The 27,679-nt window shown below is 43.1% G+C and overlaps 1 protein-coding gene across 1 annotated transcript in view; it reads right to left on the bottom strand.

The window, feature by feature from the left end:
* Ahrr (aryl hydrocarbon receptor repressor) overlaps nucleotides 1-27,679 on the bottom strand; it is a 69,489-nt gene that overhangs the window by 34,527 nt on the left and 7,283 nt on the right. The window contains exons 2-4 of the mRNA XM_057790086.1: nucleotides 25,549-25,621; nucleotides 18,710-18,891; nucleotides 765-862 (exon numbers count right to left, since the gene is read on the bottom strand). Coding sequence (XP_057646069.1) covers nucleotides 765-862; nucleotides 18,710-18,891; nucleotides 25,549-25,613 — 345 coding nt within the window. The 5' untranslated portion in view covers nucleotides 25,614-25,621. The remainder of the gene's footprint in view (nucleotides 1-764; nucleotides 863-18,709; nucleotides 18,892-25,548; nucleotides 25,622-27,679) is intronic.

The raw sequence follows: 27,679 nt of genomic DNA, 5'->3' as shown, positions 1-27,679 counted from the left end.
TGACCAGGAAAACAAAAAGGTAGCAAGTAGAAGGGACCTTGGAGAGGAGGCTGCAGGAAACAGGAACCTTCACCTTCTGTGTATGAACTATATTAACCCAGGTGACTCTCAAGCTACACGGAGGCATATGGAAGGAGAGGGATGACTGAGAGATGGATCTGCCCTACCTTATATTTCCTGATCTTTTTGTGCCAGCCCTCAGCCCTCAGACATGGTTCTGTTGTGACCATCTTCTGAGATGTCAGAAACCAAGCTTGAACACTTCAGAGAAATCTCAGCACCAAACAGTCTGGGGATTCATCTCATATGGGAAAAAGTCCCACCTAATGCAAGTCCCCATCAGTCTGAATGCCAGTGTGAAATTAAGAATTGTCAGGTCCTGTTTGCATAGAACTCTGGGTGAACCACATAGAAACTCAACACTGACTATTTTTAGTGTTTAATTTGTAAATAAATGGTCTAATATTTAGGTTCTTTCATCAGTGGGTAAAACCAGCAAATATGGAATGACAAATGATTCTTAGATTTAGCAAGAGGATGACGAAATCCTTAACTCCTTCCTTGAAGTTGTTCTCTGCCCACAGATCCTAGCTTAAGCAGTCTTGGACAAGTCTGGCAAATAGCTCATGAAGGCACATTAGTGCCTTTCAACTACTTATTAGGAATCACACACACACACACACACACACACACATCAAACAAACAAACAAAACCAAAACAAAACCATCATGGCTGTGTGGAGTTGCAGTGAAATGTGTTCTTACCTCCAGCAGCAGCCGTCCCTCCTGCACAGGGAACCCTCTGTGTGAGTGGTCTTCAGATGGCAGGGCTGGAGCTGGCCATACACATGTCTCCTGCAAGGCTGTCAGGGAAGAATGAACAGATGAGCCCTTTGCAGAGCCCAGGCCTGCTAGTGGTTTTTAAGTCATGTTTTTCTTATGTTTGTCTGAATTATACCGCATGGTTCCTGCTAGATGTTCAACCTAGGCTGTGCTGTTGTCCTATACAAGATATGCAGCATCTCCAAAAAGTCCTAAAAAGTTGTATAATTGGCAGGAGGATCAAGTTGAGGCCCCAGGTCAACAAGAAAGGGTGACCTAATGTAAAAGTGTAACCAACTCATGTACCACCCACCCTCATCTTGGAAACTGCTCTTGATTCTTCCTTCTACCCAGTCTGGAGACAAAGTATGGCTTCCTGTCCGGTACCCTTCATGATCAAGGATCCCAGGATTCCCACAGACATGTCACCTACTGAGATCCAAATACCAGCAGATCTCAACAGCACTGATGAAAGGGAACCTGTCTGCCATCTGCTTCAAGGCTAGGTCAGGGTCCTCTGAGTCTACCCGTATCCCATACCCTCATCTCTCCTGGAAGGGAGCAGCCCAAATGTCCTCATCTGGAGGTAAATGAAGTCCCATGAGAATGCCTACACTTTCCCAAAATGCTTCTGATCCTATGAAGATGACAACCTCCCTGGTACCCCTATTCAACTCTGGTCTAAAGGCTTTGGGAAGGAAAGCTCATGGTTCTCTTACTAAGCTGGATTCCAATCTTTGGAGGACTGACTGCATCTCCACCATTTGGAGACCTAAGACAGACAGAAAGTCCCATTGTTGAGGGCCACAGCATTCTTAAAAGTACTTTCATTGCCTGCTGACAGCCCACCTCATGTTGAAAAGGATGAATTTGATGGGCTGGGAGTATTTTTCAGAAGTAAAAGTAATATTTGAATCAAAGTTCTATCATTCATGTGTCACATGGCTTGGCCATCCAACCCTGATGCCCAAGAGTGGTGGTATAGTTTGGTAATCCTTACCTAGAATCTGAGCCTCATTGTGACTCCATGCCTCCCTTTCTGAGTGGTTCCTATCAGTCTACTGTCAGCTGGTACCATGAAAGTGAACTCCCCCTTTTATGGAGCTCTTAGCATTTCCAGAGGATTGAGGAATCCAGGCTCCCAGGCAGCCCTACTACTCTGGGATCCAGATACTGTTTAACACCCTGCCCCACTCCCTAACAGACTTACACCTGGCCCTCAGAGCTAGCCTTCCTAGTCTCAATGCAAAGCAGTTGTTTCAGCTGGTTGGCATCCTCCACTGTCCCGGAAGTCCATGGCATCCTCAGACAGTCCTACCCACATGCAATGGTCTTGGTAAGGACAATGCACCCTGTGTAACAGGCCACCCTTCCCAGGGGAGCCCAGGAGACTATGGCCCCCCAGTGGCAGTGACATGACCTTTGGGACCTGGTATCTTTTTCTTCCTTTTTTAAGCTACCATTTCTTACCCTTGTCTCTCCCAACTACTGAGACTGGATTTTCTGCACTAAGTAAAGAATGTACCATTTTCTTTGTCAGAACTCAATCACTCCTGGGACACTTGAGCCCCTGATGGCTCTAGGGCAATGGTTTACAATCTTCCTAATGCTTTGACCCTTTCATACAGTTCCTCGTGTTGTGGTGACCCCCAGCCATAAAATTATTTTTGTTTCTACTTCATAATTGCAATTTTGATACCGTTATGGTCATAACGTAAATATCTTTGGAGATAGAGGTTTGCCAAAAAGGGTCAAAACCACAGGTTGAGAAAAGCTGCTCTAGGAAAAAGAAGGGGTGGAGCCAAACTCCTTGACGCCTACCCACCAGTTCTTCACCTCTAACCGCCCCAGTTTGGGCCTCCTACACAGGAGGCAATGATACATTGAGTTTCCAGATGTGGCTTCAGGAGGCCTCCAAGGGGTCCACTTTATTGCACCCCTCTTCTTCGCGATCTGCTCTGCTTCTTCTCTGGCGATAGGGAACTGAGAGAATAGCTTCCACGCGGAGGCGCTAGAGCCCCGGGAGGCATCCCCATAGCCCTGGGAAACATTCCATGAAAACTGCAAGAGTTAAAAGAGCAGCTGTCTCCTCGTGCTTTGGGGTGAGGAGAACAGGAAGATTAGGCCTGTGTAGGTCCCATGAAAACCAAGGCCCTAGCCTTGAGGATTCCCAGCGGACAACTTTCTAATGGCCTCCCTGCAGAGGAGCAACGTTTCCAGCACCGCCCAGTTTGCACAAGGCTTCCAGAGAACTTAAGCTAGGGTGGCTGAGGGGCCGATAAGCTTGTTACGCCAGGACGAGGGTGGGGGTGGGGCTGCTGGACCACTTGACCACAACCCAGAAATTGGCCAGATCTACAGGATCTCCCAACTCCAATCCCGAGAGCCAGCTCCGCCTCTAAGAGCGGTTAGGTCCAGCAGAGCTGAGCTCCTGGGACTCCGCCACCCCCATCGCGTGCTTGGCGCCTCCGGCTTCCTCCTGCGGCCACCGGAGTCACGCGAAGGCTGAGATCGCGTGCGAGTGAATGGGGCCCCACCCGGCAGGCGTGGGGGTAGATTGGTTGGGGGCCCAGACCCGAGGGAAAGGGATAGAGGTGTGGCCGGGGATTGGGGTGGGACCGGGATGGGAGGGGTTTGGATTGTCTTACCTCCCGGTACAGTAACGCCTACCTGCAGTGGCTGATCAGCCAGTGGAGGGTGTCTTTGCTACGAGTTAACAATAGTGGGGGGTTACTGGGGTCCCCACAAAGCATAGCTAGGGAGTAGGTGTCTAAGAACCAAGAGAGGGTTAAGGTGATCCACACGCCTCCGAGAGTCTCCCCACTACTTCCCTCTGCTTTCTTCGTGGCTTCCGTCCCTCTACCCTGCTCCTATAGACCTTCCCCGCCCCTGACGGCTTCTAGGGTCGTGAGCAGGAAACTTCAAGGCACCAACCCCTACAAGTTTCGACCAGCTCTGCTGGGGCCACTGGCAAGAAGAGGGGCCTGCTGGGGAGGCTCACTCAGAAATGAGCACAAAAATTCCTGTGCTCTGTGCCCAGCTCGACCTAAAATCCAGGTAATCCTGTCAACAACCCTAGTCTTTCCCCCACAACTGTAGATACAAGGCAGATCAGTAAATCCCTACCCCAGGAAACACAGTCACTTTTGAGATTTAAAGGGGCACTTCAAGGAGTCCTCAATTGGTCACAATCAACTGGAGCCAACGAATCTTTCACTTCTCTTATTTTCTAAAACCTTGAAGTAGTTTATTTGGAACAGCAAGATTTTGAAGAGTTACCATGGAGACAATTGAAATTGCTACACACAGCAATGCAGCGAGTACAGGCTATCCTGGACACTCAACTTCCTAGTAACATATTTCCCTTTCTCCACACTTAGCAGGCAAGGTTTCCCTTTCTCCACACTTAGCAGGCAAGGAGGATCCCTTCTCTGGATGCTAGATACACACAAATCCAGTTATTGCTGGGGGTCAAATGTTCTCTGTGGAGGAGAAGCAAGAAGACAGAACCATCTCTACTCCTGGGTAGTGCTGTAATGCCTGAAAAACGACCCCTTTTTTTCTCTTTTCTCTCAGCTCAGTGATGTCAATTCCTATACCTGAGTGGTATGTCTGACCATTGGGACAGTCGTTTCTATAGTTACTTTTCTCCTGGACTTGCTATGGTCAGAGACAAAGTTGAGCAAGCCAGCTGGAGCAGAGAGATGTTCCAGAATTTTGGCTAAAGTTTTCTGAGTGTTTACAAGGCTGAGTAAAGTTTATTTTAGATTGTCAATAGATAGAGATGTGGGTCCCAGGCAGAGCAGAAAGGAAGGGTAAAAAAAAGGATAGGAAAGAAAAGCAAAGGGGGAGAAAGAAAGAAAGAGAAAGAAAGAAAGAAAGAAAGAAAGAAAGAAAGAAAGAAAGAAAGAAAGAAAGAAAGAGGAGAGAAAAGAAGAGAGATGACTTGTCACTCGGGACTCACCCAGAATCTCTTGGCAGCAACCTGGACTGTCCTGGACAGTTGAAATCTCTGAAGCACCTCCTGGCGAATAAGGAGACCTGACTGGAATTTCAGTAAACCAACTTACTTTAGAGTCCCAGAACTACAGCTGGGAAGAACAGGCCTCTGTCAGGATTCAGTCTACAGCATCACAGTCTACTGTGAACATAATGCCAAAGTAAGCAGCAGGGCAGACAGAGTATGGACAGACAGAATGACACATTGTCCGGGTCCTGTATTAGGTCACGCTATGCTTCAAGGTTCTACCAGTCAAAACCTGTCCCACATATTACTTCACATGAAGAAGGTGTAAGGACCAACAGACCCACAGGTACATCACAGCTTTTTCAAGGTATTCAGCTGCCAGGCTGCTGGTAGAACACTCAGCAGTTCTAGAAGGCAGGAACACGTAGACATGAAAGATAGCCCTGGATTCCTGGCTACCCTGTCTTGAGAAAGCTCCCTAAGTGAAATTGCTTAGATATGGACAGGTTCCCTGAGAGTGTCTCAGGACCGAAGGGGATACCCTGGAGACAGTAGCCATTGGTTCCACAGTCTTGTGATACTCACAGCCCTTTTGTGCATCTAGGATGTTCAGTTGTGCTAAATGCATGTGCTCATCTGTGCATTAGGCAGTCTGATGATTGCCTGATGGTGATGTGCCTACTGGGGATCCGGACACAGGGTTCCTGCCACATGCATGGAATCTCATTAATTTGGAGAAAATCCAAGAGTCTTTGGAAAGGACACGTCTGAACCTCTTGCTGACTTGTTTCAGATGTTTGAGTGAACAGATCCACAACCAAGGTTTGGCCTCTACTTTAACAAGGACAGTGCCTGGGGCCATGACCAACATTGCTTTGAGTATGTGTGAGTTGCCCAGTCACACAGCTTCCAATGTCTGAGGTTATTTCAGGTAGGGTAGCATCTGAATCAGGGGCCAGGGAGGCAGGTACAGCTTCCCTAGTGTGGGTGGTATCTCCCAACTGCTGAGGCCCGAAGAACACAGACACTGGTGAGGGAGAAATTCGCCCTTTCCTCCTGCCTCTGGGTGAGCTGGAACATAGCCTCTCATTTACATCTGCTCCTGATTCTGTTTGTACCTAGGCTGGGTCACAGCATTCATCTCCCAGGAGTTCCCATGGATTCAGCTTCCATGATACATGAACCAATTCCTCATACTGCCTGCCTCTGTTTATCTGCTTCTCTAGTGAACCGTGAAGAATATATGTCCAAGGCCAGTTCTGGGATAAAATGATACTGTGTCTGACCTCCAGACTCCAAGCTGCACACTGGGCCAGTATCCTTTATGTTGTTTTCTCCTCCAGCCTTCTAAAGAGGTTAGACAAGTTTAATAGGAATATGCCCCATCACCCCAGTCTAGCTGCTAGCTGTGCCTTACCTGGGACTTTACCAAATACTAGTCTTTGGGATCTCTGCAATGCCCACTTATCATTCAAAATATCGTTTCACTGTTCGGTCCCTCAAACAAGAAAAAACATCGAAACACGAATAAACATTCACCCAAATGTAATATTAAAAAATTGAAGCATAGCTCAAGTTGTATATTATAGTAAGTTGCTGCTTTTGATGTATAATTTCCAGATTTTTAAAATACTTTCATTAAAGATTTCACACTTCCAAAAAGTTCACAAAGGAACAAACATACACACACACACACACACACACACAAATGCATTTCCTCAATGCAAATCAAAATTACTGAGATTCCATCTTACACCTGTCATAATGGCTAAGATCAAAAACACAAATGACAGCTTATTCTGGAAAGGATGTAGAGCAAGGGGGACATTCCTCCATTGCTGGTGGGAGTGCAATCTTGTACAGTCACTTTGGAAATCAAGATGGTGGTTTCTCAGGAAATTGTGGCCAAATTGTGGGAGTTTCCCTTGTAGCAGACTTATACCAGACTCCATAAAGCCTCCACTTCCAGCTAAGACTCCTGGCAGCAATGGATGCACAACCTGAACTGGCCATCCCCTGCGATTGAACTGGTGACTACCCCAGTTGTCTGCAGAGAATCTTCAATCAATTTTGTACTGATGGAGGAAAGACTCAAAGAGCCAGGGCCAAACATTGGGCAGAGCTTGGGAGTTCTGCTGAGGAGAGGGAGGAGGAATTATAGGAATCTGGTGGGGGGAGTGGGTCAGGGACATCACAGAAAAACCCACAGAAATGGCTAGCCTGGCGCATGGGAACTCACAGAGTCTGAACTGACAACCAGGAAACCTGCATGGGACTGACCTAGACCTTCTGCATATATGAGACATTTGTGTAGCTTGGTCTCTTTACGGGACTTCTGGCAACAGGAGCAGGGGCTGTCCCTGGTGCTTTGACTGGCTCTTGGGAACCTATCCCTCATGCTCGATTGCCTTGTCCAGTCTGGTACAGGGCTCGTGCTTGATCTCAAGACAGCTTGATAGCCACTCTTTGCTGATGTCCATGGGAGGCCTGCCTCTTTTTGAGCAAATATAGAGGAGAGGTGGATTGAGGGAGGGTGGAGGGAAGGTGGGGAGAGAGAGTGGGAGGAGAGGAAGGAGAAGGGGCTGCAGTTGGGATGTAAAATAAATAAATAAAATTTTAAAAATGCATTTCCTCTGAGCCAGTGAGAACTAGTCAAAAGGCAGCTATGTCCCCATCTCTTCTTAACTCCTTGCTTTGGGCTTTACTTCTCCCCACAGGCTCTGTGTAGCTCCATGCAAACTTCAAAGGAGAAACACCACCCTTGCCTTCAAATACCTGTCATTGTGGAGGATAAAAACCAAACTAGCTCTTTGTAGGAAGGAAGAACATAATTTGGGCACAATGCAGATCCATATTTTTTTCATGATATAAAGTCTCTGGTATAGCAAAAACTAGGTGTTCTCATGGATTTTTATCAGAAATGTTTCAGCAAACAATAGCAAGAGAAAGTTCTCCCATATCAGTGAGGGTTCAAGAAGTGTTTTGTAAAACAATAACAACAAAAAATGTGTTTTAAAATAAAATATTTTAAAGTCAAAGGTGTACTAAATTCATAATTTCATGATGCTCGGGTGTGAATATGAGCATGAATAAGGCCTACAGCTAGATACTGTTCTGATAGCGCAGACTGGGTGCCCTAGAAGTCAGGGAGAGTATATAATCTTCTTGTAAACAAGAACTGATTGCTGTAGGAAGTCCTACCTCTCTGTTCCAGTTGTGGGATTTGTTTTCTGATCTCTGTTCAAACAGAGGATTCTGATTTGTGAGTCTACCCCTAAATAAATAACCATCTATTTCTCAATTCTGAGCTAGTGTGGGATGGAGGATGAAAGTTCAGTAAATCATTTGGTTATCCATGAGTTCAATTTTCAGCAACACACACACACACACTACAAACACTCAAAAATAAATCTATACATTAATATAGGTCATTAGCTCCTATCAGGGTTTTGCTGTAATTGTGATTGACAGACACAGATTGAATTTAGTAAAACATCCTGATATCTTAATGTCAGATACACAGGTCCTTATGAAGATATATCCTCTTGTTCCCTGTAGTTGCTTCCCCTTTCAGCCTATCATTCAACCTGTCATTACCTATCCCTGACTTTATACAGCAGAGAATAAGATACCACATGTGAGCCAAACATAAGAAGAAACACTGAGCAGGGAGTCAGAGAAGCTCTACTGTGACTTGGGAATGAGGGGGTGATGTCAAAAGTGTGGTCAGGCAAACCATCTGAGGGATGGCCTTTGAGAAAAGATCTGGATGAAACAATACCAAGATGGCTAGAAAAATAGGCCCAAGTGTTTACCTAAACCCTAAGAAAGAACCAGAACCCCAACAGACATCTGTATTTCCAGGCTACTGGATGGGAGATGTCAGTCTTTCAGAAACCTGGGATGCGGGAGTGAGAGTAGAGTGGAGCACATGGTCATGGCCCATTTCCTGAAAGAATAGTTAACAGAGTTCGTGCTGAATAGAGCACCCTCGACACCAGCAGCCCTGGCTGGAGAGAGGCCACATATACTATCACCTGATTTCATGGACTGGCCCTATCTTCCCTATCTTGGAATTTGGGCTGCTTTAGTAACATACTATCTTGAGAACAGAGTCTTTTTCAGAATCTTCCTGTTCTAGAGACAGAGTCCCTGTATGTCCCCATCTCAAGGGTCCACTGATAATCAACCACACTAACATAGAAAGCTGCAGCTCCATCAGCCCAACCAGGCCAACTGTGCAATGCATTACGGTGCCCCACAGTGTCTTGGCCTAAGCAGTGTCCTGCATAAGGGACAAGAGCTCAAGCTGCCAGGGACTTCCCTCAAGATGGAGGAGTTATGGTACTTCCCTTAGGCTAGGACACCTCCTTATTCCCCTTGAGAATGCTCCTCTGGTGGGTTACAGGGATACATCCTCCATGGTCTACACCCCGAGCACCACCTCTTCCAGAAACAAAAGCTGACATGATCAGCAACTGGTACTTTCTTCCTGGGTCCTGAGTTTATATCATTCAGCATCCCATGTCCACTGCCAAAGCAAATTCATTCTATAATACCTGAGGTCTAAATCAGGAAACACTTTAGACACTGCTGTCTGATATCCCTAAAGGACTCAGTGGGGTTATATCTGAGTTCACAAGGAATTACCCATATTTATAAGATTGAGACTTGACTCCTATCCTTCACCCTCTGCATCAACTCAGACCTGATCTAAAACCAGATGTTAAGTCCCCAAATTATGAAACTATAAAAAGAAAACATAGGGGAAATACTTTAAGATATTAGCATAGAAAAAATGGCAAGTGTCAAGATGGCTCAGTGGGTAACAATGCTTACTGCCAAATCTAACAACCTGAGTTTGCATCAGGACCTACATTGTACATATGATGGAAGAATGCTCCCCCACACCTCAGGGGAGAAGGGAGAATAATGTAATATAAAATAAAAATTTAAATGTAATTTTAAAAACTAAAATAAGAAATATGATATAATCCTCAATTCACTTCTGAGTTAACACCCAAAGAAAACGAATGCATCAAAGAAACATCAACTTTAGCACCATTCATAATAATCAAGATATGGAATCAGCCTAGATGTTCACTGATGAATTAATGGATATGGAAAATATGATAAATAAACATTGTGAAATGCTATTCATCCATTAAAAGGATGAAATGCTATTGTTTACCAAAAAAAAAAAAAATGACAGAATTGGGTGTCATTGTATTAAATGAAAGAAGCCAAACACTGAATCTACCTCATGTCCTCATTTATTTGTGGAGGCTAAAAGTGCTGCTAACACAAAAGTAGAGAGAACAAAGGTCATTCATAGGATGGGAAAGATAGTGTGAAGAGAAATAGAGAGGGTGGGCAATGGCTATAAAAATAGAGTTCGAAGCAGGAAGTAGCTCTAAAGGACCATTTGTAACTCAAGTTCCAGAAGACCCAATGATCTCTTCTGACCTTTGAAGGCACCACATACATGTGGTACACAGACATGTATTGAGGCAAGACAGTCATATACATAAAATAAATCTTAAAAAGAAAGAAAATTACCAAATAAGACTCACTTCAAAAATGTATTAATGGTTCAAAACTATTACTATACTTAATGTGTTAGTTCTAATGACAAAAAGAGAAAAGCTAATTATTCTAACTTGATCATTATATATGCTTCACTATAAGTATGATACATATTTTGCTCAACCAATAAGCACAAATATTATATTCCAGTTAAAAGTTCTAATTAAAAGTAAAAATAACTGAAGGAAATAAAGGTTTGCAGGTAATAGTTTCCAGGAATTTGGGCTGCAAATTTTCCCACAAGCCAGGAAATCTCTCCTATGCCTGCTCCCTGTGTATGCCCTGTCCAAGCCCTGCTGAGAGCTGTTTTGTCCTGCTCTCCACAGCCACTGCTGTCCACTCCTCTGCCTTGGATCCCTGGTGCTTGGGTGTGATACACAGTGTTAACGTAGGTACTCTCAGAAGATCAAATACAACCACTAAGGACAATGAGTACTGATTCTCTCCTTTATGTTTTCCCCCATCAACACAAAAAGATATTTTGTTTAAGACTATAAAAATCCCATATCTCACCACACTTTTACCATTATTCTTTGTATTTATTGGTATTATTTGCCTGAATTAACTACGGCTCAATGGCCACTGAATGATGACTTATAGCTCACCTCTTTTATGTTCGCCTCACCTACCTTTATTGGCTAGTAGTATATTACAGAGAGATCTTCTCACTGTTTATTTAATTCATTCATCTATACTAATGTACGCTAATAAAACCCTTTTTATTCATAGAGTTATCAGCTATTACTAGTTAAATCATTTTAATGCCAAAATCAGTCCTGACTTGGTCAGTAGAGAGCCTCCTATGTTACACAATATTCCTTTGTTGTTTCTTCTCTGGTACTAGCAGTTCTAGTTTTCAGGTTTTCTTTTTTTCTTTTTTTTCCTTTTTGGTTTTTCTGTGTAGCCCTGGTAGTCCTGGAACTTGCTCTGTCTTCTGAGAGCTGGGAATTAGACATGTGCCATCACCTCCCACCCAGGTTATCTTTTTATTAATGATTTCTAATTAATTTTCCCTGGAGTTTCACTGTAAGATTTTTGTGATTTTGTCTTTTGACTTTTGTTGAGATTTGCTTTACTGATTATCTGTTTTCAACATTTTAGTCTACATGCAGGTTTGAGAAGACTAGGACTTTGTAGCTTGGGAGTCCAGTGCTTTATGTTTGTCCATTAGATTAACCTTATTTTTGCCTTGTTTACATCTTTTATAAGTTTTACTCTTCTACTTTTTATTCCATAAATTAATCTTTCTGATGATAAACTTATGTCTTTTTCTTATAATTCTGTCAATGATTCTTTTATAGATTTTGAAGTTATTAGGAACACACAAATTTTAAATTATCTTATTCATCTGACAAAACAAATCATTAAATAATTATGTAGTGACTCATCCCCTTTTTCTCCCCAGTGCTTTTTAACTTCAAAGAAAATTTTGGACGTTGACTCAAAGGCATAAGTCTCTCTGTAGGGTTTCCTCAGTGTGTCTTTCCATCTTTTGTTCTTTCTTTCTAAACCCTTAGACTTTACATGTGCTCTTTGTAAAAATCAAAATTATAAAACATCAATATTATAAAATAAAATATCCTTTAATTGGCATTGTTATTCTATTTATATTTCTTATAATTTGTGATATATTGGACTTTTATGCTTTGTATTTATTGTACCTATTTGAGTTTTTACTACTTTCTTGTCTTTTCCTTTGATTATGCTTTCTCATTCTGGTTTTTCTTTTGAAAATTAAACCACATTTCTTTCTATCTATTTGTTTGTTTGTCATTTAACATATCAAGCCCAGTTCCCCCTTTCTCTTCTCCTCTCACTCCCTCACCTTCCCCCACTCCACTCCCACCCACTCCTCAGTGAAGGTAAGGTGTCCCTTGGGAAGCCAGCTGACCCTGTTGCATCACCTCTTTGAGGCAGGACCAAGGCCCTCCCACTCCCATACTTAGGTTGAGCAAGGTGTCTCTACAAAGAGAATGGGCTCCACAAGTCAGTTCATGCATTAGAGACATACCAGACACACAGGACAGTTTTTGGCCTTCTTCCTTATCCCCTTCTACTCCTACTAAGGGGATCGGGAACAGCAACATCATTGTACAGGAGTGGGATTGGGGTTCATCCTTCCACCCGAGGCTCTTTCATTAGAGACTTGCATTATGTTTTAACTGTATCACTAGACTTGTACAAATAGCCAAGCTAGCCTGCTTGGACAGTAGGACAGAATACTAATATACCCTGCCTAGAAGTGACCAGCAAGGCCCTAGGCTGTTTCAGATCCTCCCGGAGTCAGAATGAGGACCATACAGGGAGGTCTGCTGGGAAAGCTAGAAGGGAACCCAAACCTCAGTTCCTTATGTCCTGGGAAAGAATCCAGAGACAGGAGAGATGGAAGGAGAGAGGGACTGATCAAGGCTGTCTCTAATTGGTTACGTTGATCTGTTGAAATCAACAAAAAGAGGTAGGAAAATAGAATCAGTTCAAAAACAATCAGCCTGATCTTTTCATACACTAGCAATAATTGTGAAAGCTATTTGATCCTAAGTGTTAAGTCTTAACATGGACTGGAGAGATGGCTCGGTCATTAAAAGCTTGTCTCAAAACAAAAAATATAAATCCTATCAACATATACTCTAACATCTAAAACTAAAGTCTCATCTCAGCATCATCTGCTCACATGGGGAGATACCTAGATATGATAGACCCCCTGAGCAGATTCCCCAAGCTGTGAGTCTGCGGCTCAAACCATGTGTGTACATCGGAGACACAGTGGCAGAGTGCATAGAAGACGAATTCCAGTTTCAGAAGGGAGACATCAAGAAAAGAAAGAAAGATGTCATGAAAGGCTAAAACCCAGCAAGGTAAATCCAGTTAGATATTGGAGTTGAGAAATATCTTGGATTCGAAGCTCTAGGTGGGCTTCCTCAGCCCACAGCAACTTTGGACTGTCTTCGGGTCATACTACCCCTTTATTGCTGGTGAATGCATGTTGTTGGTGGAATTACTTTGTTATACTGCCCTATCTCCTCTTGCTGAGATGGAAATATCTGCTGGTATACCCCTTCTCTCTTCCTCCTCCTGTGGTGGCTGATTAAATCCGTGGTTCATACCACACAGTTTCTTTAACAAGTGGTTGTTCCGCTGCCTCCTCTCTCACTTGTTACAATATGAGTAAGCTAAGGATTTTTCAACTTTTTAAGTTGGTTCCTTTTCTCTTAATTTTTTCAATGTATCATTCCACATATTTTATAATAGGCAGTAAAGGAAATCATCAAGGAGCACCTTCAGTAGTCTACTGAGAAATCTCTTCTGTTGAATGTCTGACCTCATCTTTTTGCAGGCTCTACTCTGGACAAAACAGTAAGGCATGGTCAGGCTGCACTTTTGACAACTTATGAATAAGACTCTCATTTCCACTGGTTTCCAAAACCAGATCTTTGTTCCTGCTGAGTTCTTAACAGTTATTAGTGAGTTCTTAACTCACTAATGCACACGTTTATACTAAATTTTGTTCAATATAACAAATGTTTTCTGAGACATCAAGAGCCTGCTCTGCACCTCTCCTCCTTTCTTAATATTCCAGGATCAGCACTAACAACTGTGTAACAGCAAACAGATGCCCCAGCATACATCTTAGAGCTCCTGCATTCAATTCCAAAGCCTTTCTTGCACATCTCAGTGTTTGTCTCAATGGAATCCCACTTCTCAGTACTTATCACTAGCTGGGCAGGTTGGACCACAGAGACTTATCTTCTCACAGCTTTAAAGGCTGGAGGCCATGGTCAAAATGATAGCAAATTTGGGCTCCTTTAGGGGGCCTTTCTGACTTATAAACACATACCTTTCTATGTCCTCAAATGAGTGGCTATTGCAGGTTTGTATTCAGAGAGGGTTCTTGTGTTCCTCTCATAAGGTCAATAATCCTGAAAGATCACAGCCACAACTTTGGGATCTTCTTTAACTTTTATTACTTTCCTTCAAAAACCATCACACAGCAGATTTGGGCTTCAAGATATGCATTTTTGGAGGACACAAATATTTAACCCATAACAAAGACCATTAGGAAAAAAGTAATCCCTCGGTGAGAACAGAAGAAAAGGTAAGATTTTGTTTAATAATTGTATACATCAGTCCTGAGTATCCAAAATCATTAGCAGTCTCAAGGTACTCCTGATTTTTACATGCTAATAGATGCTGTATTCCCAAGTTCTAGGTCCCAGGTCACACCTAGTGATGTCATGGTGTGTCTATATTTATCCATCTGGGATTAACATGAAGCAGAGGAGCCTGTTCAGTTCAAATGAGCACAGCGACCAGGGCTGACCTTGGGCAGGAACTCTAAGACATCCAGAAGTGTGTGGGAAGGTGTGTTAGGCTGAGAACAAAACAAATCAGCAAAAGGTCCCAGATTCCATCCCAGGTGAGCATGGGCCATAGGGAGGAGGAAACAACAGCAGTAGCAGAAGAGTAGCCATGAAAAATCTCTAGGTTTTTATGAGAGATGAAGCTAGGCCTCTCTGCCTCTTTTTCTTATTTGTTTTGGATTTTAGGATCACCTCCTCTCCCTTGAGTGGCTCGTCTGAAGGATGCTGTCATTCTAATGACTTATTGGGTAGATGTTGTCCCTGAACCAGGCCTGGGCGTGATCTTTAATATCAGTGCTTGAGACTCTATACTCCTGGGAGGTCTTCCTGGGCCTTGTCCTGGTGACAGCAAAGAGTCCCTGGGGAGGCTTGGAACAAGCCAACTTATGATATTTCTAGACTGTAATAATGGGGCCAGGGTTTCTCAGAATTTTCTGGTTGATCCTCAGTGCTACGTATCCAAGGATCCAGCCTAACGTAAGCATGGGAGGACCCATCTCTGCTCCCTGCCCTGTAATAGGACAAGACTGTTTCTTCTAAACACTCCCTATTTTTTTTCTTCACCCAAATCTCCCCTTTTGTGGATAGAAAAACTTATAAAAGTGGAAAATCCCAGCCCTGACCATTACCCACAGAAGATGGTGGAAGTAAAGATCTATGAAAGCATGCGGCCTCGTTACACAGAGACCAGATGAACAAAACTAAAATAGTCCACTGCCTCAACCTAAATGTTCCAAATAGATTCTCACGTCACTGTCACCCTCTGAGTTTGGAGTTTCCAGATCGTGTCCTTTTCAGGGGTGATCTTTTATGACAATTTTAATGAAATTAACTCATTCATTTGGGTCAACGAGCATAAACTAAAATCCAATTTTTGTAGATTCATTTTTTCTATTCACATAGTTAGAAATGAATTCAGGAAAAATTTTAGAATTTTTTCTCTATGTACAGCTTAAGGGGAATCACAAAATTCAGAATTCTTGGTAAAACATGTGTAGTACAGAAATTTAAAAGGTTGTTATCTTTCCCCCAAAAGCCACAACACTCTCAGAAAGTCTGTGGACCCTGAGAATTCACTTCATTTCAGCACAGTGGGATCCTCAGGTTTCAGTGATATGGGAAGACCAACCACAAGTAGTGCTGCATTCACAACTCAGAACTTTGAAAATGATGGTAAAATGGGCAAACTGCTTCACTTCTGAGTTACAACTGAGCATTTATACAAACTCTTGGGCAGTCTTTGGAATTGGCCAGAAACATCAGGAGCAGATCTCCTGTGGGCCAACAAGCTCTGGCTAGTCCACTGTAGCTCCATCACCAGGCTGATGATCCCTAAATGTGTACTAGCTGAGTACAGGCCAGTCTTAAAGCCAGCATTTGAGTAGCGTCCTCCACAATTCCTACCATGCTTCTTTGGTTGTAAAATGGGTTCCTTGGTTGAAGGTAATGTTACGTGGAAGAGAAAGTGGGCCTGCCTTCAAATTCCTGCCTTAAGTTCCTGCCTAGGCTTCCCTCAACAACAGACTGTGACCTGGAATTATAAGCTGAACACATCCTCTCCTGTCCTAAGTTACTTTGGGTAGAATATTTTATCACAGCAAAAGAACAAAACTAGACCACTCTTCATCTCCGTGCCAAGTCAAGTGTGTGTGAGAGTGCTGTGTCAGTGCAAGGACAGAAAACAAAGCCATTTTCAGTTCTGGACAGAGTCTTTCTACTCAGGGCAGCAGCCCCAGTCTGATCTGAGTGTTCTAGACATGGGGCTGCCCTTGAGGTTTGCTAACAATGCTCATGGGAGCATGGGAAATGACTTGGTCACACTTCTCACTTTTAGGCATGTTGTAGAAACCAAAGTCAGGAGCTTCAATTCCATCCTAGCTTCCCATACCCATACAAGATCAGGATGACACAGCATGTTTTGAAAGATTTTCTCAATTTCTTCCCACCCTAATGCCCCAGAAAAACACTCAAACCTCAGAGGCAAACTGAATGCAGCACCATTAGAACTAAGAGTTGCCAGCAGGCCCCAAAGTAGATAGGGGTTCTATGGGAGACAGCCCTAGAGTGGAGGGAAATTTCTAAAAGCAATATTTTTGTGTGTAAAAATAGAAACTCTAGATAGCAAAATGAAAATGTATTGTCATAGTTCCACTGTGGTATGGTATTCAAGAAGGCTGGGACTAGCCAGGACTCAGGGGTGCCTGTGGAAGAACTTAGGCAAGGGTATCAAGATGATCAGGCACTATACAAAATTTCTACTTGGCATCTTCCTTATCCTGGAAAGCAAAACTTCTCCAGGGCTCTGGGGTTGTGCTGAGGATAGCAGATGCTTATGTTGCAAACACACCACATGCCAACAGGACACTGAGGGTAGAGCTATCAGAGTCTAGTAATACCGCCTACTCCATCAGAACATGTAACCATGAAACTAACCTGATAAGTCAGCAACTGGAAAACAAACCATTTAGATTTCCACCCTCTTTAAATCTGTTACCTTTGACTGCCACATAATGCAGAAGCTGGGGAGCATCACCCCCACATTCCAACAAAGGAAGCTTCCCCATCCTATCTATGTCTTCAAGCCCTATGTATTCTTCCGTCCTTCAGATACCCAAGATTTCAAGGAAACCAAAACCTGGATATCTAAGGAAACAAGATGATGTGGCAGAACATGGGTATAATTCTCAATACAGACCAATGGTAGAAACCATGTTGAACACAGAGAAGGGCTCTGTCTCTGACCACGCACCCTAGTCCTTCACAGGCACCTTTCCCTGCCCTTCTTCCACGGAACAAACCCACAGTGTGCCAGGAAGTCCAGGACCCTTCTATCCTTGAGGGTTCAGTACAGCTAGTAGAAATTACAAAATATCTCTAAACCATGGTGGATTGGAGTTTCATGATGTAGGGAGCCCCTGGACTCCGAGAAGACAGGGCCTCACATGTTGTAGAGAGCAGAAAGACTTTGCTAGAGCTTGGTGGCAGGAGATCAGTCTGCCTGACAGAGCATACAAAGTTATTCCTGAGCCACCTTGTGGTATCCAAGGTGAAAACAAGGTTAACTGTGGACACTAGACCTCCTGTCTGTGGCTGATGCATGATTGATTAAAAACTCAGAGGCAGAAATTAGGGTTCAACCTGAAGACCAGAAAAACAAAGCAGCCAGCCACTGCCTCTTACTTCAACCTCAGTCTGAAAATGGTGACATGCCTTCAGGAAACCTCAGAATAAGACTGTGCCTGAGAGCTGTTTCCTCTGTTTTATAATTCTCTCTAGTTCTAGGATTAAGGGCATGCACCAATACAACCTGGTTTCTATGACAAACTAGTGTGGCTACTGGGATTAAAGGTGTGTGTCATTGTTGTATGGTCTGTTAGGCTGGCCAGTGTGGCTGTTTTACTTTTCTGATCGTCAGGGAAGCATTATTTATTAAAATACAAATGAAAGCCACTACATATGGCAGTTCTATTCTCCCTCAGAATAGATCCCCTTATTCTCTGGATCCCCTCCCTCAGAGCTGTCCTGTTCCTGGGCATGACTCCCTTATTCCTTGAAGCCCCCATCCTCAGAGTTGTCCTGGATCTGGTCACTTAGAGAACCCAGGATCATCCCAGTGAAGTGTGTAGAAACCCTGGAGCAAGTGTGCTACTGTTGACCTGGAGCCAGAGGAATCCCACAAACGAGTCAGCCCACAACCTAGGATCTTCCCGCCTAGATGCACGGGCAGGGGGTTGCATGGTGGTATAACTCATTATGCACGTGTCTCATCACAGCTAGGCCCAAGTTGGATCTATCTGAATTCAGGTGGACCCAGGTAAGACCCAACAGAGTCCAGGAGAAACCCAGCTGGACCAGGGTAACCCAGAACAGACCTCGCAATGTACAAGTGTAACCTAAGTGGACTCAAGTGAACTCAGATGGCACAAGTGAGATTTAGTTAGTTTTAGATGGAGACAATGTCCACATGAGAGTCCTACCTTGGAAGAAGCTCTTCACCCTGAGGTAACTAACGCTGAGGCGCAGGACGGAAAGCTTGTCCAGCTTGGAGATGATATCAGGTGGAAATGGCAGCAGGCTGGCCAGGTGGTCCAGCTCTGTATTGAGGCGGTCCCGGTGACGTTTGGAAGGATTTGATTTCTCAGCCCCCATGGTAAGCCTCCTGTGGGAAGAGGGCCTTAGTCATATAGGTTCCTACCAGGAGCCAATGGCTCCACAGGCAAGAAACCTTTCTCTGTAGTGACCTTGCTGGGAACACTGAAGTTGTTGCCCGGACAGAAAATGCTTATGAGAATTAGAAATCACTCCTTTGCTGTGGAACAATCTTTCCACTCACTGTGGAGATGTGTTGTTCTCATTGGCTTAATAAAGAGCTAAATGGTCAATAGCTAGGCAGGAAGAGGTTAGGTGGGACTTGAGGGCAAAGAGGGAGAGAGAGTTCTCTTGTATGAAGAAGGTCGGAGTTGCCAGCCAGACACAGAGAAAGGAGGATAGTACAAGATGAAGTAACATGCCATGAGCAGCAAGTAAATTAATAGAAATGGGCTGTTATAAGAGCTAGTTAGAAAAAGCCTAAGCTATTGGTCAAGCATTTATAACTAATAATAAACCTCTATGTAGTTATTTGGGAGTTGGCTGGCAGGACAGAATATTCAGCCTACACTTCTGAAGAAACTGATAAAAAATACACCAGTTAGCTACAATCTGATATTTTGGAGGAATGTGTGAAAAGTCTCAGGCAAGCATGAAGGGCATGGTTACTAGTTGTGTGGCTCTGTTGCATTTCTCAGCACTTCTGTGTTAGGTTTTCTGAGAAGGGAGGATACCTGGCTAGGGCAGTCTGGGAAAAAATGTGCCTGGAAAAATATACTTTTATTTAGCTTCCTTCAAAGTCTCACATCATCCAGCCCAAACTTAATATACGACAGGAAAAATACAAGTTCCCATGCTAGAATAGTGACAGTTTCCTGACCCCATTGGTAATCCAAACAGTTCTTAGTCTTTTTGGTTCCCCAAACAAAGAATTTCAGTTCAAAATTCGGGCCTGGTAGTCCAAATGTCTAGAAGAGGACTCCAGGACCTGCCAGACATCACAGAAAAGTTCTCAGAGTCTGAGCATCTGGAGAACCAAGAGGTCATTTGTCCACCACTTCATATAGCTCAAGAAACTACTCACTCATAGACAGACTGACCTGGCTTCAATGCCTGCCTGGAGAGGCCGCCTTCAACATCCCTTCACCTCATTTCTTAGGTCTCCCTCTTCCAAACCTCGTAATTGTGGCACAAAATAAACCTTCCTGATTATTCACTATCAGTATTGCCCACACTATGCATCTAGAAGAGACCACAGCAGTCAGAGTGGATCCAATTTTGGAAAGGATAGGAGAGCAAAAAAGACCCATTATTGTCAGAACTTCACAAATCAGCCATCTGAATCAGCAGCCCAACACTTTCTGGGATCTCAGGGAATCTCAGATTTGAGGCCTCTCTGGTTTTGAGGAGTTGTCCAATGGCCCAATTTCCCCAGTTTTTATATAATGTTAGGCAGCAACAAACCCATGAGCTGTTACTTTTTAAAAGTGACATCTAACTAACATAACATAATCAGTCATTTAAAGTGAGCGGTCTTTCATTTGCTAGTCATGACACTGCACATTTCTTCTTGACCTAAAGATTTTCACTGTCCAAAGGGACATGTGCACTTTCTCCTAAACTCCTTACTTTGCCGTTGGAAACTGAAGGCCTGTTTTCTACCCTTGTGGATTGACCTGTTATGAATATTTCATCTGAATGTATGGAAACATGAATAATGGTGCACCAACTGCCTTTACAAAATAGAATGCTTTCATGATTCATTCTCATTATAATGTGTGTGTTTGCTTCTTCATTGTTTTCTATGGCTAAGTAATATTAAAGCGTATAAATGGACCACATTTTATTGATTTTTCATTGCGGGTGTAGCGGCGTAAATGAATGCAGACAGATGGTAAAAATATATACAGCTTTAATGGGGAAAATAGACTTACAGAACCAGAGGTTCCTGTGGAGAACAGGAAAGCAGAAGGGGCGGCTGGGAGCACGCCTGCAATCTTTATAAGTAAAAAATATCCTCGGGGGACCCCACCCCCTGCTAGCAAGGTGATTGGCTGGGTCTCCCCTACATCTCCCCTTTTTGTCTAAATAAGATAGAGCCAAACCAAATACAACTATATACAATAGGAATAAATAATATACAACTATATACAATAGGAACAAATAAAAAATATACTAAACATTCTATTTCAAAGAATCTAAATAATGTAGAGAGTAACTACAATTATCTAATCTTCAACTCCGTCAAAGATCTGAGAAGGGAATTAATATTACCTAACAAACGAGAGATATCCAAAATGTGCAACAATTGACAGAGACAACTGACTACCTGGGCAATCACCCAAAGTCTCGTTTGCAATGTTGAGTCAACCAACTTTGGCTAAGGCCTAACATAATTGATATACCGTTATTAAAGGCAAGGAACTTTCTTAGAACTATCCTACCCTGTCTTGGCAAGATAAGACAATCTCGTTTCATCCACTTCTGGATATTCTGTATCTTTGTCAGTAGTTGAGGTATGGGCTTTTCTTAACCCAAAGGCCAGTTCTGCCAAGAGGACAAGCTCCCAGTGGAGTGTCTTTGGTGCAAATCAAACAACTTTGAGATATCACCTTACACCTGTCAGAATGGCTAAAATCAAAAACACCAATGATAGCCTTTGCTGGAAAGGTTGTGGAGGAAGGTACCCTCATCCATTGCTGGTGGGAATGCAAACTTGTGCAACCACTTTGGAAATCAGTGTGGTGGTTTCTCAGGAAATTCGGGATCAACCTACCCCAGGACCCAGCAATACCACTCTTGGGAATATACCCAAGAGATGCCCTATCATATTACAGAATCATTTGTTCAACTATGTTCATAGCAGCATTATTTGTAATAGCCAGAACCTGGAAACAACCCAGTCTTTGGTGCTCAACGTTCTCTCGGGAGTAGAGTGGTGTTGCCAGGAGTAATTGTGTCTCATTGGCACAGAATTCTAGGTTAGATTAAAGGCCATTTTTCTACAGTTCTTCGAAGAGGCTGAAGATCATACTATCTATACTAAATATAATCTCAATGTATCTAAAAAACCTGATTAACCTAAAGATAAATATGACAAACATATAATTCTCAATACCTATCTAACTTGAAGACTAAGAGAAAAAACAACTGCGCAATATATGAAGACAATGATCTTCAACTGTAAACAATGTCATTACATATCAAATGTAAACAATGTTATTATATAAATAGTATCAGAGGTAGAAATGTACATTGTAATATGGTAGATGTATCAATACAATATAGACAAAGTTATAAGCATACTCTTACACAAAAATAGAGGTAGAAACACTCACATTCAATATTCAATATATCAATAATCAAGAAACAGTACCAATACAATTTTCTAAAAACAGTAATTCACAAATACCAATCATCCCATCAAACCAGTTAATCCCCCCTTTTTTTGAAAATACCCCTAATTCCATAAAATATCTCCCCATCCCCTCAACCTTAAACCAACCACTAAAAGGTGTCCCTAACCCTGAGGACAAACTTTGTTGGGAAAGATTAGCACTGTTATGCAGCAACTGTCTCTCTAGGCATTTACCCAAGAAGAACAGAAGTACCCAGCTCTTCAAGAATTGGTGTGGCATATCCACAGAATCTTTAACAGCCCCCAATCAGGGAACAATCTAGGTGCCCACCAAACCTGGAATATTCCCACAACAGAGAATAACTGGGCAAAAAAGAAATAGGGCTATTGATGCACGAACTCAGAGGAACCCCAGAGTCATTATGCAAGGCAGTAGCTCCAAAGAATGTAATTCAATTATACAGGACACAAGAAGTGCAAAATCCACAGCGACAGGAAGTAGAGCAGAGGCTGCCTGGGGACAGAGGTGGTGGGGACAGCTAAAGTTCAAAAGGAGACTTTTGGAGTGGCAGAATATTTGAAATCTTGACTTGCTGGTGATTTCATGGGCAAAAGCTGATTGACTACAAACCTTGTCAGGTCAATTGAAACACTTGTACTTCAATTATACTCCAGTAAAGAAAAAGCAGATGTGGGCCAGTGAGATAGCTGTTGGTAAAAATACCTGATGCCAAGCCTACTGGCCTGAGTTTGAGCCTGGGGATCTATATAATAAAAGAACAGAACTGACTTACACATACACACACACACACATCATGGTACATGTGAATGCACATATGCTCGAATGTGTGTACACACACACATAGACGGACACACACACACACACACACCTATTTTGGGGGAGAAAGAAAAGAAAAACAAGTAAAAAAAATCAGGGACTTGAGTATTACAACTTCCACATTGTCATGAAATGAAGACACTGTACGTGGTAAAATCCCAGGAATCCTAGAAGATGAGATGTGGAACACCAAACATGCTGGTGGTGACACCTGACATTCACTTCTGGAAGAAAGTTATGGATTCAGAAATACTCATAGCTACTAGGTAACACCTAGGGTTGTGAAGAAAAAATTATAGTTGAATGAACACTCTTACAAATTACTCACCACTTACAGCATGGCAGGTGACACTAACATCAAGCTGCCTGTGTCATTTACCCACATCCCTAAGCTCCCTGGATAAAGGTGGAAGGATCCTGACTGATGACGTGCATGCTACAGATCTGTGTTGCACCTGGAGAACACAGAGCTTAATGGACAGCAAATGACTAAGATGAACCCTTGGAAAGCACACTTCATATATTCAGGTTGTATAGTAGGAAAAGTACAGCCTATGAAAAAGACTCTGAGGTGTGCAATTATGTATATAACATGAGTACATATAGGAAAAAACATACACTGCAGAGACATTTCAAAAAGCATTCACAGAAAATTCTAAAATCAGATGCTTCTTGAAAGGGGACGGGGTGCAGAGACAGCCCCTATGTTGTGAGCCAGGCAAGCTTTCTATCTTTTCAGAGCATCCATAAATCAAAATTTGTTTGCCTTTAATCTTAGCAGTTGGGAGGCTGAAGCAGGCAGATAACTGAGTTCAAGGCCAGTCTGCTGTACATAGTGAATTCTGGACCCATCAGGGCTACATAATGAGACCCTGTCTCAAAAATAAATGAAACAAAATAAAATGTAAGTATTTAATGCCTTAAACATGGCCTCGCTTTTGCATTGGAGTTAAAATATTATCAAGACAAAAAAACTCAGCTCAACTTCCTTCTACACTGCCCGCCAGATACCACTGTTTCAGTTGAGTGGTTAAGTTATTTTCTTTCCTTATTTATATGATAAATGTTATATAAACAAATCTAAATTTCTGTCATAGAGGAGCACATTTCTATGCCTACTCTCATGGGCTTTATGTCTTCTCTTTAATGCACGCAACTGTTACCCCAGCTCTCCTCATATCAAAGACCTCCAGCTCCACTGTTTGGTGGCTCCGACCTTCCAATAACCACCTTCAAAATCCAGTCTCACACTCAGGATAACCTCAGCTTCTTGTCAGGCCTTGGGTTCACAGGGTATTAAACCAACACAATATCTTGTAGCCCCGGAGGCCAGCAGGGGTAGCTCTGTCACTTACAAAGAGGAGCTACTGATGGGTGCACCATTAACATTCTGTTGCATCCCAGTCTCACACACAGTTGTATCATGCACACAGCTGTATTACCATATCCAGAACACAGATCCCCCCTTCTCTCTGTCTCTCTCTCTCTGGGTGTGTGGGTGGGTGTGTTGCCGCGCACCGCGCCCCGGTGTCTGCGCTCTGTGCACTGGCACCCAGTTCGAGAGCTTCGAGCAAGGGAGCTGGAGGTTAAAATACACAGACAGAGAGACAGCGACACGGGTCATCCTTGAATTCCCCAAGAATGCCCCCTTTGTTTTGTTCAGGGGCAGATTATATAGAGATAGCCACACCCCAGCCAAACCCACCAGAAACCACTCTCCTGCCATCAGGCACTCCTGAAGGTCTCGTGCTCAGAGCAGCTGTAGGCACTCAAATCAGGGGATTACAAGAAATTCAGGATCTTGGGTCTCACTGCTCCCAACAGTGTGTTATAACACACACGCACACATGCACGCACACACGCACACACAACCGCAGCTGATGATATACACAGTAGATTCTACACCAAAAGCCAGAGGCAGCCTGTGGGCAAATTATAATTCAGCTGATTTCCTGGAAAGTGTTTTAAACCCTGGTTTTGTTGGAACCACCACACACCTCCGACTTTGACCATTCTGTGGGTTGCAGGTTAAGCCCAGGACAGGCAGAAAGACCACAGACAAGGATATTTGTATCCCTGGGGGACATGGGTCTGAACCCTGGCTTCCCCTATCTTTATACCTTCAGAGATCTTGGGTGAGGAGAATGCACCCCAAAGAGCCTTTGTCATTTGGAGTGTGAGTACTAAACCCTAGGGCACTTTCCACAGACAGAATGACTCATTGCTGAAGAGAACAATTGTTCCAAAAATACTAGTGACATATCCCTCACCCAGATGAGACCTTCACCAATTCCAGCCAGTGCTTTGTGTCTAGGTCAGAAAAGCTGCCTTAAGTAAGCTTACCTGCTAAAGAAAGCCAGTGACAGGTCACACTTACATGAGACCCAAAGGACACCATGACTATGCCTACCAGAAAGGTTCTCCAAAGTCTCCCTTAAGCTATGTTTGCCTATAAAATTCCCTCTCCTCAGGAAGGCACAGTATGTCCTTCACTCCCCAGGGATATCAGGATGAAGGGGATGATACGCTACCGCTTCTGAATGGGTTTCCTTCTCTTCCTGCCAGCATACGTACACTCTCCTGGTGGAATCATCATCTTTGGTCCTAAAAGAGAAGAGAGACATTGAATTAATCACATGACGAGATCCCATGTGACATCCCACATGTGCCTACTGTAGTGACCCCAAATCAGGAAGGTCAGTCAAGGCCTACTGGCCCTTATGCAGGTTGGAGTACTCTTATGGCACTATGGAAAACAAGGTGGCGGCCTTGAGAACCGCTCATATTTTTACTCTGAGTAGAATCATGACACAGGCGGTGGAGCAGAGAACATGTACTGAGCCTCAAGAGGCTGTTGCTTTCAGAGCCATACCATCTGTTTATCTGGGCAGTCCCTACTGCACCCACAGGCCCATGGGGTTAGCAGCCCCCCATTTAAGTGCATTATTTCTTCTCAGTTCTATGTGCTAGACTTCCACTACGGTCACTCATGCTCAACCACCTGCAGATCAACTAACAGTGTCCTCTGGTGCTAAACCAAGGCCTATGCCTCCCACAGAAGTTACTAAAGAATCCCTGGGCCTGCACTTCAAAGTTTGCAACTTCTCATCCCCTCATCAAATATAAAGACTCTCATCATGTCATAGAATCTTGATATTTCTAGTAGTGAGGCCATCTGAGCCTTCACAATTTCCCTTAGACCCCTGTTGCACACCCCCTGCCCCAGTAGCCTGAGAATGTAAATGGATAGCCCTGATTTGACTTCATGTGTGTATTATCTGGAAGAGGTACCATTTCTAAGCCTGGAAGTGACAGTGAAATTGTCAGTCCTGGATAAGAGGATGTGGTACAGGCATGAAAACTCACCTCAGTAAAGAATATACTGTTAGGGCCAGATGAAAAAAAAAATGCTTCAAGGGCTGTGGCCAATGTATTCAGAGGTAACTTAAATTAATTTAAAAGATAGTTCATCTTCTCGGTGGACACAATCCATGGCACTATAACCTGATGTTTCCTCTAAATACTGTTGTGGACATTAGCAGGATTTGTACTTGCGAAGTCATATAAATCCCTTCTAAAATTGCTGTTCCTACCAATTCTGTAATTCTTCAAAGACAGTTTGAATATATTGAGCTCTAAATACTCAGAGATGAGAAGTGAGTACCACCCCCAGCTGCCATCTGCTCAGTCCACATGGACCACACGAAGACTGCATGACCACATTCTAAGTAGATAAGCAATGCTCCTTGTTCCCTTGAAGTCTTGGCTTCAGGGCGTTTAGAGGTCTTGTCATGCTCACAAAAATGTACTCTCTTCATAATCACTGAGGGTCTGACAAGTTGGGGCTCTCGGAGCTTATTAATTCTAAAAAGTCCCTCATCTGAGGTAGCAGTTCAACAGAACTAAAATAACTAAGTTTCTATGACTTTGACATCTGAATGCTTTAAAATAAAAGAAGTCTCATGCTCTTGTTAAAAGAAAAGAAGAGAAAGGAAAAGAAAAGAATAGGGATGGGGTCAGGTCTGGGCAAAACAGGAGGTGGAATCAGTATGGGGGAATATTATCTAAATATATTGTATTCATGTGTGAAATTATCAAAGAATAAATTTTTAAAAATTAAAAAAAATGTAAGAGCTAGCTAGAAATGTGCCTGAGACACTGGCCAAACAGTGTTGTAATTAATGTCACAACCTGGGCAGATTAAAGAGCAGACCTTCACACTTCACAGTTCTGGAAAATGGGCATCGAAAACCAAAATGCTTTTTAATTCAGTTTCTCATGATAGCATCTTCCTGGCTGATAGATGGCTTGTTTTCCTGTGTCTTCATGAAGTGGTGAGAGAAAGAGCTCCAGGGTCTTTTGCTTCTTTCCTAAGAGCACAACTCTGTGGAACTACGGGATATACCCAATGACCTCACTTCCTTAGTCCCTCCATTCATGCCTCAAGTCCATATGTAGAGCTGCAGCATTAATATATCGATCTTAGGGGACTCTCTTATAGTCTTCCCAATGTCTATGGGATCCATCTATGTTAATGTCCTCTCATTTCTGATTCTGGTAGTCTATGATTTTTATACTTCTGATCATTCTGAATAAAGGTTTGCCAATTTTGTTGATCTTTTAAGATCCAACTATTATTTTAATTTTTCTTCATTTTAATGT

Source organism: Chionomys nivalis, chromosome 15 (assembly GCF_950005125.1).
Source record: "Chionomys nivalis chromosome 15, mChiNiv1.1, whole genome shotgun sequence".
Classification (NCBI taxonomy): Eukaryota; Metazoa; Chordata; class Mammalia; order Rodentia; family Cricetidae; genus Chionomys; species Chionomys nivalis.
The sequence above is the reverse complement of the archived record's forward strand: the minus strand, read 5'-3'. Positions and strand labels throughout refer to the sequence as shown.